General features: G+C 36.0%; 1 protein-coding gene across 5 annotated transcripts in view; it reads left to right on the forward strand.

Moving 5' to 3' along the window:
* LOC150110185 (protein fantom-like) overlaps positions 1 to 16855 on the forward strand; it is a 588918-nt gene that overhangs the window by 146180 nt on the left and 425883 nt on the right. For all 5 annotated transcript variants that reach the window (XR_016548253.1, XR_016548255.1, XR_016548256.1 and 2 more), the window contains exon 13: positions 11359 to 11432. Coding sequence is in view for 2 of the 5 variants with exons in the window: in XM_090391966.1 (XP_090248092.1) it covers positions 11359 to 11432 (74 nt within the window). In the remaining 3 variants the exon portion in view is untranslated. The remainder of the gene's footprint in view (positions 1 to 11358; positions 11433 to 16855) is intronic.

A 16855-nucleotide genomic window follows, 5' to 3' on the forward strand; every position in this document is an offset into this window, starting at 1 on the left:
AGGTGTTAGAATGCAAGATGGTGAGAGACATGAGAGAGAGAGAGAGAGAGAGGGTGAAAAAAGAAGATATGAAAGAAATAGGAAAAAGAAGAGTTTTTGGCATGATGTTGGAAATTTCAAAGCTTTGAAAAGTCCTGCACATGAGAGGGAGATAAAGAAGTAAAAGAAGGAACAAGAATGTTGAAAACATCTTGAATATTATGGAAACAACTACTGCATTAGAGTAAAACTTTAGTTTTAATATAAACCTAAATAAACACTCTACGGTTTGACTTTCACATTAAGGTCATCATCTGGAATATAGACATGTATAAGAAGAAACAAGCTTCACTACAATCTACATGGTATGCTAAAGTTACCGATCAATTCATTAAAACTATTGGCTGACCTCTGGTGGAAAAAACCTTACCACATCAAAGCTAGAGTCCTGTTATTATTTGAGTCCTATTATTATTATCTATTAGGTTACAAAATTAAATTAAGCTGGAGAGCAACATGTTCACACAAAAAAATTACTTGCATATAAATTACAACAAACCAGTATGGATAGCTGCCAATAAAAGCTGAAAATGTGTTTGATGTCCTAAAGTTAGGGTTTGCTTGCTGGAAAACTAAGTGGGCTGAATGTGTGCCATCCAAATTCTTAGGATTTTTATGCCACCATTGTTGTTAAGATTGAGATGGTTAATCAAAAGTTTACAGGCTTCTTTAAATTTCGTTCATACCAGGTTTTTGTATGATGTAAAGAAACCTGTGAAATTTTGATTAACCACCTTAATCTTAACAATAATGGTGACATAAAAATTCCAAAAATTTTGATAGCCCACTTAGTTTTCCACCAAACCCTGGCTTTAGGACTCTAAACACATTTTCAGCTTTTATTGGCTGCTATCCATACTGAAAAGAATAACTGAAGGCAAAATAGAGGGGAAAAGAAGAAGAAGCAGACCAAGGAAAAGCTTTCTTGACCAAGTCAAAGACAGCACGGGTTTGAGGAGTTACCAGGAGGTTAAGAAGAAAGCTAATGACAGAGCGGAATGGAGGAAATTGCTGCTGAGCTACCAGTCCCAAGACTGATGCAACTGATGATGATGATCCATACTAGTTTGTTGTAATTTATATGCAAGTAATTTTTTTGTGTGAACATGTTGCTCTCCAGCTTAATTTGATTTTGTAACCTAACAGATAATAATAACACAGACTTGCAATGGAAAAGTTGTCTGAGAAGTAATAATTGATTCTTATAGATTTTTAGGTGCTGAGTTCAGAAAAAATAGTAAAAAAATTCCATCACCCACCAATTTTACCCAGTTTCTGATTTTATCATTTTTATTAGTAGTATTTGGATTTAAATTCAGCACATTGGTATTTATTTTCATTCTCCTTTATTTACAACTAATTATGTTAAAGATACCAAGCAATTTTATAAGCTAGGTTTTTTAAAAAAACCTAGCTTATAAAATTGCTTGGTATCTTTAACATAATATATATCCAAGGTAAAAAACTTTTTACAGCTAATTAGTTGTATAAGTGCTTTTTTCTAAGTGCTTTTATGGTAAATAAAGAAATTTCCACAAAACTTCTCATTCTTAAGATAGGAGAGGGAAGGAGGGAGGGAGGAATGCAGATAAAAGTGCAGGTGGCTACTTTGAATCTGATTCGCCGAGATAATGGATTACTTTCCTGTTGTCACAGACACATTTTCTTGTGTGATTCTTTAGTTGAACTTTAGTCAATGACTACTAAGGTTATATTTCTGAAAGGTGGCATATTTTCAAAGTTAGTGTGAAGATTTAATTTAAGTGTTTGCGGGTTTTTTTTAATGTTTTTACGTAGTGTCATGTAATAGTGTTGATATCATTTATTAAAATTCATTTAACTGTGTTTTAAGTGGTGTTTGTAATGGCTTCAAGAGGTTGCAAAAATTCACCTAACAAAGAAGATGAACTAAATACCTGTGCTTTTTATGTGAGTGGGACAGCTGAGATCGAGAACAATATTGGATCAAGAAGGAATGGCCAGAAAGAGTCACATTAGAACCTGGAAGCAAAAATACGTTACACGAAACTTTGGTTGCTCGGGAAAAAATCCTTTTACCCCACTTCACATAAAGCTGGGATTGATGAAGCAATTTATCAAGGCTTTGTCGAAAGAAGGAGAGTGTTTTAAATACATCTCTGCAAAATTTCCAGGATTATCTACAGCAAAATTGAAAGACGGTATTTTTATCGGTCTGGACATCAGGAAACTTATGAAGGATAAAAACCATTTGAAGAAAAAATGGTAACTATTGAAAACGAACGTGAAAAGCTTTGAAAGAGGTGGTGACCAAATTTTTAGGAAATCACAAGGACCCAAACTATAAAATGATTGTGGAAGACATGCTACAGAAATTCAAGGATTGGGATGCTCCATAAGCTTAAAAGTGCACTTTCTCAACTCTCATTTAGACTAGTTTCCTGAGAATCTTGAGGGAGAGTGATTCCACCAAGACATCAAAGAGATGGAAAGAAGGTATCAGGGCAGGTGGAATGTCAACATGATGGCAGACTGTTGCTGGATGTTGCACAGAGATGACCAGGGAAAAAAATTTCATAGACAAAGTTCAAAAAGAAGCTCTGAAGGAAAAAGAAAAAGACACCACAATGAAATATAAAGTATGTACTAAAGGTTAATCTTTAATTACTTTAATTAAAAAATTTTTTTCCAATACGTTCATTCCAAAAATGTTTCCGGAAAATTTTCACAAAATGAGATCCATTTTGTGAAAAATCCTTACATAATAGAGAAAAATCATCATCATGCATATCAAGGATTTAGGCCTAGTGTGGTCTAAATTCCGGCCTTAGAAGTCATTGTTGAATCGTTTAAGAGGACGTCCTCGTTTTCTTTTTCCTAATGGCTTGTACTTTAAAGCTTGTTTTGGTAATCTTTCTATTTTCATTCTTTGAACGTGTTCCATCGATTTATGCTTATATTTTTTAATTTTTTCTATTACTGGTTCTTTCATTTCTTTTGTGATCAAATAGAGTATACGTTGCAGTTTTTCTCATAAACTTCATTTCTGCTGTTATTAATCTTTGTTTGTCTTTTTGTTTTATTGTCCAGATTTCACTTTTATACACTACGACTGGTAGGGCTAATGTATTGTATACTTTTAGTCTGGTTTATTTTTGAATTAGGTTTTGTTTAAATATTGAGTTAATTACACCTGTTATTTTTAAATATTTTACAATTTTTACGTTTATATCATTTTCATATGTGATCATACATCCTAGGTAGTTAAATGAATTCATCTGTTCCAAGATTTTGTTATCTATTATATATATAGGAAATAATCAATTCAATGAGGTCTAACAAAGACCAGGCAAGGAGGGTGACTTGGTTGGTGAGGGTAGCTAAAGAGAGGTATGAATAGCAGTTAGCTAACGAAGCCAAAAAGAATCCTAAGAAGCTCTTTCAATATGTAGTCAGCAAAACATAGAATGATAATGGAAGGATGACATTGATAGGAGAAAATGGTATAAAGACAGCTGTTGTGGAATGTGCGGTGGAGATACTTAATGAGCAGTCCATAAAGGTGTTTCTATGTTGTGAATGTGACTTCATGGAGAGATTGAGAGCAGTTGATAATGGGGAGGAGAGACTGACTGTAAATGAGCAAGAGGTGTATGGGGAGTTGAGTAAACTAGATGTTAATAAGGCTGTGGGACTTGATAATATATCACCATGCATTCTGAAAGAATGTGCCAGGGAGTTGACACCTGCCTTGACATATATTTTTAATATGAGCCTTGCACTCGGTCAAGTTCCTAAGGAGTGGAAGGAGGGCAAGACTGTGCCACTTCATAAAGGAGGTGATCGAACTCAAGCATCAAACTATAGGCCTATCTGTGTGTCAGGTGTTGTGGTTAAGTTGTTGGAGAAGCTTGTGAGAACTAAGATCCAGAGTTGGGCTGACAACAATGGTATTATCTTTGATGGACAGCATGGATTTGCTAAAGCAAGGTCATGTTTTAGTAATCTACTTATTACAATAAAGTGACTGCTTCCTTGGACAGAGGAGAAGAATTCATAGTAATATACTTATATTTCGCAAAGGCTTTTGATAGAATACCTCATGATAAATTGATAGTCAAACTAGAGCAGATGGGTTGAATTAGATTAGTGCATTGGATTGGAGACTGACTGTCTGATAGGTATCAACAAGTTGTGTATGGGGGAGCGATATCCAGGAAAAGGAAAGTCACTAGTGGAGTGCCTCAGGGGTCTGTTTTTAGGGCCATTACTGTTTAACTTGTATATTAATGATATTGGTGAAGATTTGGATGGGGATATTCAGTTGTTTGCAGATGATGCAAAGTTGGGACGAACCATGAAGAGTAGTGAAGATGTTGTGGCCTTACAAGGAGACTTGAATAAATTGAGTGATTGGGTACAGAAATGGGGATGTGAGTTCAATGTTGCAAAATGTAAGGTTTTAAAATTTGGAAAACAAAGATGGAATGCAGAATTTATTCTTGGTGAGGATATATTGTTGGAAGTGGAAGAAATAAGAGATCTGGGGGTGATAGTGGATAAGGATCTGAAATTTAGGGGGCACATAGCCAAAATTGTGAAGACAACACAAAGGCTTCTAGAAATGATGCGGAGGACACTGACTTGTAGAAGTAGGGAGATTCTTGTTCCATTGTATAAGGCTTTGATTAGGCCACACATGGACTATTGTGCCCAGATTTGGTCACCTGGTTTTCAGAAGGATAAAGAGATGTTGAAAAGGGTCCAAAGGGACTGACTAAGGTAGTTTCTGACCTCTGGAATGTTGAGTATGAGGAAAGATTGAGAAGATGTAATTTGCAGAGTCTGGTGGACAGCAGGAAGAGGGGGAGATATGATTGAGACCTACAAGTTGGTAAGGGCTTGTTATAGGATCAATGCTGCAGAAGTTCTGCAGAAAATAGTGGGAGATCAGGGGAGAATCAGAGGTCATCCCTGGAAACTGTATAAAGAGGGTGTGAGTATGGGAGTGAGAGGCAGATTTTTTTCGTGCAGAGTTGTAATTGATTTGAATGGCTTGCCTGAGAGTGTGGTGTCTGCAAGAAGTTTGAATGTGTTCAGGGCACGGTACGATGAGCAGTATGTGTGATAAAAGGACCTCCCAGATGAGTCTTTGACTCCATGATGTCTTGGGGTAGTAATAATAATAATAGTAATAATTACTATCTTAGTTCTTGTTGGATCTTGTCCTTTAAAGGCCATAGTTTTTGATTTTTCTGTTGATATTATCATGCCATAATCTTTGGCTATTTTAGATCTAAATGAGATCTAAAATAGCTTTGTAAGTTATCTTCAGAATTTATAATTATTATTTGGTTGTCGGCAAAAAAGAGAGTGTTTAAGTTCACAGTAGGAGAAAGTTTAATACCTTGATGGAAATTTTTATTCCATTTTATTATTATTTCATTTAGGTAAATATTAAAAAAGAGTTGCTGAGAGGGGTCATCCCTGTCGAGCCCCTTAGTTTATCTCTCTCGTATATGATAGCTCGCTGTTTAATCTTATTTATATTTGATTATTTTCATATATATACTTATGTTCGCTTTTAGGATATTATTTGGTATTTGTCTTTCTTTTAATATGTTAAATAAAATGCTTTTTTTAACTTTGTCAAATGCTTTTTCAAAGTCAATAAATGCAATATGTGTTTCTAAATTGTATTCTCTTCTTTTCTCTATTATTAATTTTAGGCAAAAGGCCAGGTCTATACATGATCGTCCTTTTCTAAATCCATTCTGTGCTTCTAAAATAAAGTTTTCAGAATATTTCATTAGTTTGCTATTTAAAATTCTGCTATATATTTTGTAACAGGAATTTAGTATGCTTATACCTCTATAAGTTTTTAGGGTCATCTCTACTACCTTTTTTAAAGATAGGAGTCACGATTGCTTTTTCCCATTCTACTGGGGGGTTGCTAGTTGAATAAATTTTATTTAACAATAATAGGAGTCTTTCTTTGAGTCTTGTTCCTGCATATTTATATAGTTCTGAACCTAGCTTATCTTCTCCAGCTGATTTTCCATGTCTTGTTTCTTTCAGGCTGATTTCTAATTCTTCTTTAGTTATTTCTTTTTCATTAACAGTTTGCCAGTTATCTTTTTTAAAACATTTATCTGTCCACAATATTGTGGAGAAATTTAGAAATTCTTCTAATTTCAATTCAGTGTTTAATTTTATGTTTTCTTTAGTATCTGCATTTAAGTGCAGATAGAGCAAAATGGAAGAGATATTTGAAATCAGCAGTCAAAAATAAATCAGAAACAGTTAATAGTTTCCAAACAACTTTTCATGACTCGAATTTTGCAGGCCTCTGTAATAACAGGACTCTACCTTTGATGTAGTAATTTTTTTTTTTTTTTCCACCAGAGATCAGGCCAATAGTTTTAACTGTTGATCAGTAACTTTAGCATACCATGTAGATTGTAGTGCCGCTTGTTTTTTTGTATATACGTGTATACTCCAGATGACTTTAATGTGAAGGTTGAAACATCGAGTGTTTATTTTGGTATGTATTGAACTGTTGTGTCCCTATCTCTAATATAATTACTCTTTTGGTCTTCTATTCAAATTCTCGTTCAACTCTCTCTCTCTCAGGTATCACGTGGTATCCCTGTATAACAATGGAATTGCCCAGGGTCGAGCCAATACCAGAGTATCTGAGATCAACCTCTCGTAAAACACTAAGAAATTTATTTTTTTGCCACACCACTTAGCGCTTTAGATTAAATAATAATATCAATCAAGAGGCGATCTAGATAGTATTCTAGTGATACCTTGACCTTTGCAGACGTGGCCAAAATCTCTTCCTTCTAATTTCCCGCCTAAGTTCGTGTTAGTTTTTATAAGTGGCGCATCAGATTCCAAAATCACAGATAGACTTAATTGTATTCAAAGCAAGGTTTATTAGATACTATAATTATATACATACAGTACATGTAAACTTAAATCTTAATCTAAGAGAGAGTTTCTGACAGTCAGGTTAATATTAAAACATTCCAATTTCACAAGGATACTCAGACTGACTATTGTTAATTCCTCAGTATAAATCTTATCAACATTAAAACACCTGAATAATGCATAACAATCTCAGTAATTCTTTTCTAATTCGTTTTTAATCAAACCACACAAAATATCATCTGTATCTTTTACAATTTTGTCATTAATAGCAATTCTTTACTCTGAACTTTATCATAACCTCTTTAAACATATAACATGATTCGATCATAGTAGGAGACAGTTAATATATGATAATTTTCTCAGGATCACTACAATTCAGTTCTATATAATATCATTAATGTTCCTTCCTTAGATTCACAGCGCGGTACAAATCCTTTCATTCGTAGTTAGCAAATACTATAAAGTTTACTTATCTGTCTTGAACTGCATCACATTAAGAGATCCTCAGAAATCTGTCTCTCCTTAATCGAAATATCCATAGGCTCCTATCTGGCTTTCTATAGGTGGCCGGGCATACTCTTTCCGCGGGGATACGACCTTCTAGTTCCGGCGATGCTTCTATCGAAACCCTGCGGAGTGGAGGCGCTGCTGCCCTCCACCTGCTCACGACACCGCAAGACCAGCACCAGTAGATCAGGAACAAAAAAGCCCTGTGTGGAGGGTGCTTGACCCTTATATTTTGCCTTGGTTCCCGGCAATTCTCGCACTCCACAATGTCCATCTAGCACTTTCACGTAGGTCGATGTCACAGCGTCCAGCTTTCTCCGCTACGTTTTCGTGTGCTGTCGACACGCAAATTCCCAGGGCAAACTGCTCCCCTCGCGTTACTGCTACCTGACCTTTGTACTTACACCCCCCCTTACAATTCGTTCAAGTCATTCTATAACTCCTAGTACTTATTGCTCAAAAAAATGTTAAATGTTTACACTTCCACTATTATTTATACTAACTAGTGAGTGATCCCTTATTGAAATATTATATAAATAACTATTTGTTTTCTTTTAGTTTGAAATATTTGATATATCTACAAAGCAGTATTTTAATACCTAGAGACGAGCATGTTATAATGTTTCTTATTGTGTGTTCGCTCTGTTATACAATGATAAGATGAAATATTTTATGTTCCAACTTATCAGGGTATAACAAAACTAAAGTTTTACTCTAACGCGGTATTTGTTTCCATAATTTTCATGAGGCATTGTGATCACCATGTAAGCATGAAAGAAAAGAATTATAGGTATTATTTCTGGGAAGATTCCCATGTTATTCCTCTTAAAAACTATTATTTTTACATCTATTTTGCCTGCTTTCGTTTAGGAGTGCCCCTTTTTTGTGTCATTGGCTTTCTACTCAAAAATTCTTAGTGCATTACTGATGTATTATAGAGACAAATACTTCAGAATAATAGAGGAAGAAATTTTGGCCATATCGTGCTTGGGTTTTGTTGGCTGTCTTCCTTCTGCGATGTGCATACTTCTGCTGTTAGGCTGTTAAAGGAAGGGCTTTTTTGGAAAAAGTGTGGTGGGATGAGTTGAGGCAATGTGGGAAAATAATTTGAAAAAACCTGTGTTTTTTATATAATATATATATAATATATATATTATATGCCGATACTCAGTTTTTTATTACTTTCATTTCTGGAAATTTTCTCTGTTCCGAGTTACGCGATTTCTTTCTTGCTTCCTTGCGGTGTGTGTGAGAGCATTCCAGTTACGTTAGTTATGTATTCCAGTTACTGATATACATTCTAGTTTTCCAGTTATGGATAGATAACATTTGTCTAGACGCTCTGCCTGACTGTTGAAAAAGCCTGCCCTGCTAGTATGGAATCAGTTTCTTTTTCACAGAACAGAAGATGTTAAAAATAAACCCAAGGAATTGAAAACTCAGTTAGCTGTAATTCCAGGAGGTCTACAAACCATTTAAGGGATTTATGAAGGAGAAGTGGAACACTGCATCCAGAAGACTGCTGATGCAGTCTTCAGATTTTGAAGAAGGAAGGAAGGAAGAGGCCTAGCATTTTGCAAGTTTGTGAGTGGGTCAAAGCATCATGGGATGCTGTGAAAACTGAGACAGTGGTTAAATCATTTAAGAAGTGTGGCATTAGTAATGCACTGGATGATACAGAGGACAATTTGTTGTATGAGGACTCAGATTCTGATTTAGAAGAGGTTTCAAGTGTCTCTTCATTTAACTCTGGAGATAAATTTCTGGGTTTTGACGAAGAAGATTAAAAGGTGCCTAGTTAGATTAGGTATTTGTTGAAAGTAGACCTACTTATTACTTTATATTTGAAATACTGTAAATTCATTATAATATTCAGTGATAAAGTTTTTTTTTCCTAAAAAATGTGTACAAAAAAGTGGGAGTGCGTCTTATACGCCGGCAAATACAGTAAGTAGCCTAGTCTTGGAGATACTTTATATACACAAACTTTGTTTGCTTATGCTTGGAAAAGATTAAACAAGAATATAATTTCTTGGCATCTTTAATTTAATTGAAGAACAAGAAACCAGAAATTGATCAAGAGGATATGGTGATTTAACTTCCCCAGCTCATGAAGGGGTTGACTTCTTCATGCCTGGAGAGCTACATCAATTGGTGAACTTCTTAGTGGACAACTTCACTGCCTCCAAAACACAGTCCAGCTTTCTTGCAGAAAAATTTCAAAGAATCCTAAAGAATATGGTGATATATCACATTTGTATGACCAGAGTCATATTGGGTGAGTGATGAAGGAAAATATGTTTCCAGAGCTTGAAGATCTGTAACACAACCGAAGTAGTGATAAATGGTACCTAGTCTAGCCATAAATACTGTTACAACTTGAACAGCGCATAAACCTTGAATCTATCAGTAAATCACAGCTTTCAGTACATACAAACGACATGTATAACATGCATATAGCAGTATTAAATGTTCAAAATGTCCCCCTTTTGTCTTTACACATACCCAAAGCTGTGAGGCCCCATATTGATGGTGTGCAACATCCAACAGAAACACTGCCATTGCTCACTCCAAATCTGCCTTCAGGCTGGCGATGCTGGGAGTGGTTTCTTGCAAGCTACTCTCTCAAGCTCTGATCACAATTTGAAGTCAACAAATTCAGTTCGGGACTTCAAGATGGCCATTCAGATGGTGATATGTGGCTTGTGCATGTTCACCTCCATCCACTGTTATGTGGTCCTTGCCTCATGTGCAGGGGCTTATTCCAGACTGCTTACTGTGAAACAAAGTGTTGTTCAGGGTCTATATCACAGGTTCCAGCATAGTGCTTGATAAACTTTAGCAGAGGTTTTAACCCCCTTCTTGCAGAAACGAAACTTGGATATTCCCAATATTTCACCCCCCCCCACACACACCAAACCATCACTGACATGAATCCTGGGTGTTATGGCATGTGTGCTGTGTGACCATCTGGGGCATATACCTGATTGTTTTGGCAGTTAAACGGCTCTTCACTGGTGAAAATCTTCTCATCTATGAAAAGGTTATCTCTTTGTCTGTTGTTCATGTACTGCTGGAGAAGTGCCTTTGGTTTTTATCACACTCTGCTGCATAAGTTGTGGTGTTAGGATGTGTCCAGTAGAACGATTATAGGGTCATCAGTTAGTACATATGACATCATTCTCACAGGATTACAGTGAAGGCATAATTCACAGTCCTCACAAGCTGTTGTATCCTAATGCAACCCTGTTTTTTGGCATTCAGATATGTCTTCTGTATCCTTATAACAGTTAATAGTCTGATATACAAACATCCTACTGATCCCAAGTGCTTTTAGTGTGTTGAAAATAACCGGTGGCTGGATTCGAACCTTGTGAAGTGCTATTACAGCTACATGGTTCTCATAATCTCCCCACTGCATGTTAACCTGTACAGCTAGACAACTCTCTCTCTCTACTGATAAACATATGAGTTGACTGCGCACAGTGCCATTAACAGAACCCGGCTTGTGCAATTCTGTGAACAGCGCGATGGTATGCAGAATTTCTAACAGTATTTATAGTAAGACTGTGTATAATGAGTAGAATATGATTCAGAATGAGTGATTTCATGGAAGAAAGTACTCTATGAAGATATGAAAGAGTTGAGTGAAAAAAAAAAGCACTATCTTATGCATTGATTGATGAACATTATTAATACATAGGTATTGTTGAAGAATTTTTCAAGCATAATATATTTTAGAATTACTGAAACAGCACAGGTTAAAATTCATAGGTATATAATAACTTGAATGTTACCTGTTGTATTTTTATTAATAATAATATTTAAGAAGATAATTATAATCATATTAACTGCTTTTGTAAATTTTAAAAATTTATTTGAAAAATATTTTCATAGCTACAAGAACAGATGGCTGATTTAAAAAAAGAAAATGTAATAATTAAGGAATCCAATGAAAAATTAATAAACAGGTAAATAAAATATGTGGGTCAGTATTTTCTCGGTTATTATATTAATTATAATAAGATTACACAGATATGATTTGCTGTGCAATTTAAAATTTTCTTGTTATATACAGGTTGGCCCAAAATGTACCTTTCAAGTTTAAATCAGTTTTCTCTGCAATTAGCTATAATTAGGGAAAAACTTTACCGACACATTATAGCCATCAAACACAAATGGCTTGATAGCTATAATGTGTCAGTAAAGTGTTTCCCTAATTATACCAGCTAATTGCAGAGAAAATTGGATTTAAACTTGGTAGATACATTTTGGGTCCACCCTGTACTTGTAATATAATAGAAAAGCTGATCATAATGATTTGTTGAAGAACTTGTTTGATGGTTATTTTTTACGTTGCACAGCATTTGACTACTGATCATAAAGTGTTTATGAAAATGCATCTTCACCTTTCAACTGGCAGGACGTTTTAAGGGAAATTGGTCACTCCATTTATTCACACAACTAAGAATGGTTCATTGCTTGTTAAGTAGTGTTCCATTTTCTCTGGCAAAGTACTGTACCCCCAACTACTTGCTCTTCAGTTGAGTATATGGCAAAAAAAAAAAAAAAAAAAAAAAAAAAGACTGGTAAATATGTCCTCCTTTCAATGTAGCTGTATGTATTTTCTATGAGTGAACTTATACAGTACGTATTATTATTATTATGTGACACCTCCAGGGAGTCCAAAGACTCATCAAGGGAGGGCACCTACTCTGCAACTAAATCTCCACCACTCAATCCACCAAATACACCAATGCCATACACCAGCGCTTCCCAAACTGTGGGCTGCGGCCCCTTTGGGGACCATAAGTTTTGTTGAGGGGGCCTGTGTAATAATGAAAACAAATTTAAAATGTTTTAAGACTTTTTTATCTTAAAAGAAGCATATTTAATTTTATTATTTATTATTTCTTTTTTGTTATTTTTTATATTTTAATGGAAAAAATCACACATTGGTGTTGGTTCAGAAATTTTCCTTCCTGCGCATTTCAACGCTTAATGAATATTAGTAAATATATGCTTATTCATATGTTTCATTTCAAAGGTATTCATAAAAAACACAAAAAAAACCTTACAAATGCAAAATCTTGAATATAAATAAAAATACAATAAATATTATAATAATATATGTCTGTATTATGATTTTTTTCGATGGGGGGGGGCGTGAAATATTTTAATTTTTCCAAAGGGGGCCTTTACATCCATAAGTTTGGGATGCCATACACCACCCACCACCACTAGTATTTTCACAGACATCCATGTCCACTGTGGGATTTGGACCCACAGCCTTTTGGCTGGAGAGCAGATACACCAACCTGTGATATAGCCCCTGGCTAATGTATTCACTAAGAATGCCACAATCTTTGAGAATCAGCCTTTGTCTTCCCCAAAGTGGACTTATGCAAGCAATGCAATAAGAAACTATTTAAGATATAAAACATCCTATTAATTATAAAAGAAAAATGAAGAGCAAGTTAGTTAATAGCTGTAAAATTAAAAATATAAAACAAGATAAGCACCTATAATTTAATCTAAAAAATGCTATTTCATACATTAAATAATGCTTGCACTCAGAGCATGGGACAGCTCAGTTGATAATCACTTGTCACAAGGGGGGTAGAGAACAAAACCTGTAGCATCAGTACTGTGCAGATATGCAGTAAAGGGGGAAAGTAGGTGACATGAAAGTGGAGGATTAGAAACTGGTTCAGTAATTAGCAGTTGTTACTTCTCTATATCTGAGTGTAATGGACTACTAATGTACATCAACCTCTCTTGGCAAAGCCAAACTCACCTTTCTATAGTATGACTTCTCTTATTACAGCCATAAAAACATATCTTCTCTGCTTTGAAGAAATACCAAATGACATCTCTAGGTGATAGATGATTTTTATCATCTACTGAAACGCCATAACCTTGTTTATCGGAAACCTGAAGTAACAGTAAAGCATTGTAGGCCATATGCTAGATAATGTACAGTGCTAAACCTGAGGAAATCTCAGGTGGATATTTTGTTACTAGCTAGAGAATAATTCAACTATCTATCTATCCTATCCTATCCTATCCTAATCTCTCTCTCTCTCTCTCTCTCTCTCTCATTTTTACTATCGGGTTGCAGTTTCCAGAAGTCTTAGTATAGTAGCTTTCCAGTGGCAGCATCAAAGCCACTGATCCCTATGTGGAAGACATGTTCACAGTTTTTTTGTTCCCACATGGAAAAGAGTTAATAAAAAGTAGGGACATTGCATGTCCATACTTTTTATTAACTCTTTTCCATTATTAATTGTGAAAGACAACATAATACAATTTATTTATGGTGATTTTCTGCATTCTAATTATTGGAACAATGCACACATCCTCTTTGGAAACTTTAATGTTCATATACAGTGTGGCTTTGTTTTCTCTGATTCCACTAAGCTCAGAGAGAGAGATACTCAGGTATTTGGTGTTTGTAATAATAACCTAACACAAATTGTCTGTGTACTCACCAGAATGTCAAGATCTCCTTAGATCTTTTATTAACCAGCTCTCCTTCCAGATATGCTAAAGATTATTATTACCCAAGATCCATGGAGTCAGAGACTCATCTGGAAGGTCCTTTTATCATACAGCTCATCATACCATACTTTAAACACACTCAAATTCTCTGCAGACACCACATTCTCAGACAAGGCATTCCAATCATTCACAACTCTATAATAAATTTAGTTTAATCCTTTATCCAAGTGTGAGCAAACAAAGTTTGCGCCTGAAAGTATCTTCAGGACTGGGGCAAGGTGGTACAACACCAGGGCAACTCGTTGCAAAGGTGGAGCAAGCTATCAACACTCCTGTCTCAGTATCTCCTATAATGCAAAACACATCTCCTTGAGGATATGTCTAATGTTATGCATTAAGGGAAGGGCCACTACCCAGACTAGTTTTGACCTTTATTGAGGTCTCTTCAGTGGGAGCCAGGCCCAAGCTGAGATACCACGCAGAAGCATTCGCAGGTCATCTCTACCTACCTGGGGCAAGGTTGTACCACCTTGCCCCAGTCCTGAAGATACTTTCAGGCACAAACTTTGTTTGCTCACACTTGGATAAAGGATTAAACTAAATTTATTATACTCTAACCAAGTGAAAAATAAACTTTCAACATTCACAACTCTGCATGAAAAAAACCTGCTTCTCACTCCCCTATTTATACAGTTTCTATGGATGGCCTCTGGTTCTCCCCTGATTTCCCACTGTTTTATGTAGAACCTCTCCAACATTGATCCTATAACAACCCCTTACTAACTTGTAGGTGTCCATCATATCTCCCCTCTTCCTCCTGTCCACCGAACTCTGCAAATTACATCTTCTCAATCTTTCCTCATATTCGACAGAGGTTAGAAACTACCTTAGTCAGTCACCTCTGGACCTTTTCCAACATCTCTTTGTCCTTCTGGAAACCAGGTGACCAAATCTGGGCACAATAGTCCATGTCCTAATCAAAGCCTTATACAATGGAACAAGAATCTCCCTACAAGTCAGTGTCCTCTGTATCATTCCCAGAAGCCTTTGTGTTGTCTTCACAATTTTGGCTATGTGTCCCCGTAAATTTCAGCTCCTTATCCATTATCACCCCCAGATCTCTTATTTCCTCCACCTCTGACAATATATCCTCTCCAAGCATAAATACTGCATCCAATCTTTGTTTCCCAAATTTTAAAACCTCAGATTTAGCAACATTGAACTCACATCCCCAATATCCAACTCCGATAATCTAATATCCAACCCCCATATGCTCTAATTGACTATCAAGTTATCATACAGTAATCTATCAGAAGCCTTTCTGAGTGGAATCTAAGTATATTACTGTGTATCCTTCTCCTCTGTCCAAAGAAGCAATCACCTTATTGTAAATAAGTAAGTAGATTACTAAAACTTGACTTCCCTTTAGCAAATCTATGCTGTCCATCAAAAGATAATACCATTTGTTGTCAACTCAATTCTGGATCCTAGTTCTCACAAGCTTTTCCAACAACTTAACCACAACACCTGACACACAGATAGGTCTATAGTTTGATGCTTGAGTTCTGTCACCTCCTTTATGAAGTGGAGTAATCTTGCCTTCCTTCCACTCCTTAGGAACTTGACCTGGTGCAAGACTCATATTAAAAAATATGTCAAGGTCGGCATCAACTCCCTGGTACATTCCTTCAAAATACATGGTGATATATTATCAAGTCCCACAGCCTTATTAACATCTAATTTGCTCAACTCCCCATACACCTCTTGCTCACTTACAGTCATTCTCTCCTCCCCATCATCAACTGTTCTCAATCTCTCCATGAAGTCACATTCACAAGATTGAAAGACCTTTATGAACTGCTCGTTAAGTATCTCCACCATATCTTCCGCAACAGCTGTCTTTATACCATTTTCTCCAATCAGTGTCATCCTTCCATAATCATTCTTTCTTTTGCTGGCTACATATCGAAAGAACTCCTTAGGATTCTTTTTGGCTTCATTAGCTAACTTCTGTTCATACCTCACTTTTGCTATCCTTATTAACCCAGTCACCTGCCTTGCCTGGTCTTTGTAATCCTCATGGAATTGGTTATTTCCACATCTCTTATGCTGCCTCCATAATACTCTTTTTTTCTGTATCGCATGCTTAATCTCTTTATTCATCCATTTCACACCTACTTTATTTAACCTTCTCACCCTTGGAATACATTTAGACATTGCATCTACTAGATAGTTCTTGAAAATCCCCCAAGCTGTATTGATCTCTTTTCCAGCTAACTCATTCCATGCTACACCCGCAAGCTTTCTCTTGAGCTCTTCATAATCACCCCTCTTGTAGTTCCACATATACCCTTTTCTCACAAAGGTCCTCACACTGCTGGTAACCACTCAGGTAATCACCTCGTGGTCACTCACCAATGAGAGTAATCACCTCATGGTCACGCTCACCAATTGGCGGGTGATTTGACACGGCATTTATAATTACATCCTCTGATGAGATGACCAAATCAAGACTCTCAATCCTCATGTGCCCTCTGTTACATACTGTCTGAGGTAGTTATCCCTCAAAAACTCAAGAAACTCATTTTCTTTATTTCCAGTGCAATCTCATCATTCCGGTCTATATTGACATAATTAAAATTTCCCATAATGATCACTCTTTTCTTATTTGCTTGGTTAATTTTATCATACATTTCATTATCACTACCATCCACATTACCTGGTCTATAACAACATCCAACCAAGTATTTCATTCCATTCACCTCTATCTCACACCATACTGCCTCAAAACCACTGGCACTATTTCCCTCTTGCATCTCTACTTTGTATGGATATAACTCTTTCTCTATCATCAATAGCACCCCCCCCTTTTTTTTTACCCCTTCTATCCTCA

The sequence above is a fragment of the Typopeltis vanoorti genome, chromosome 1, assembly GCF_054136105.1.
Source record: "Typopeltis vanoorti isolate ZY-2024b chromosome 1, IOZ_Tvanoo_1.0, whole genome shotgun sequence".
Classification (NCBI taxonomy): domain Eukaryota; kingdom Metazoa; phylum Arthropoda; class Arachnida; order Uropygi; family Thelyphonidae; genus Typopeltis; species Typopeltis vanoorti.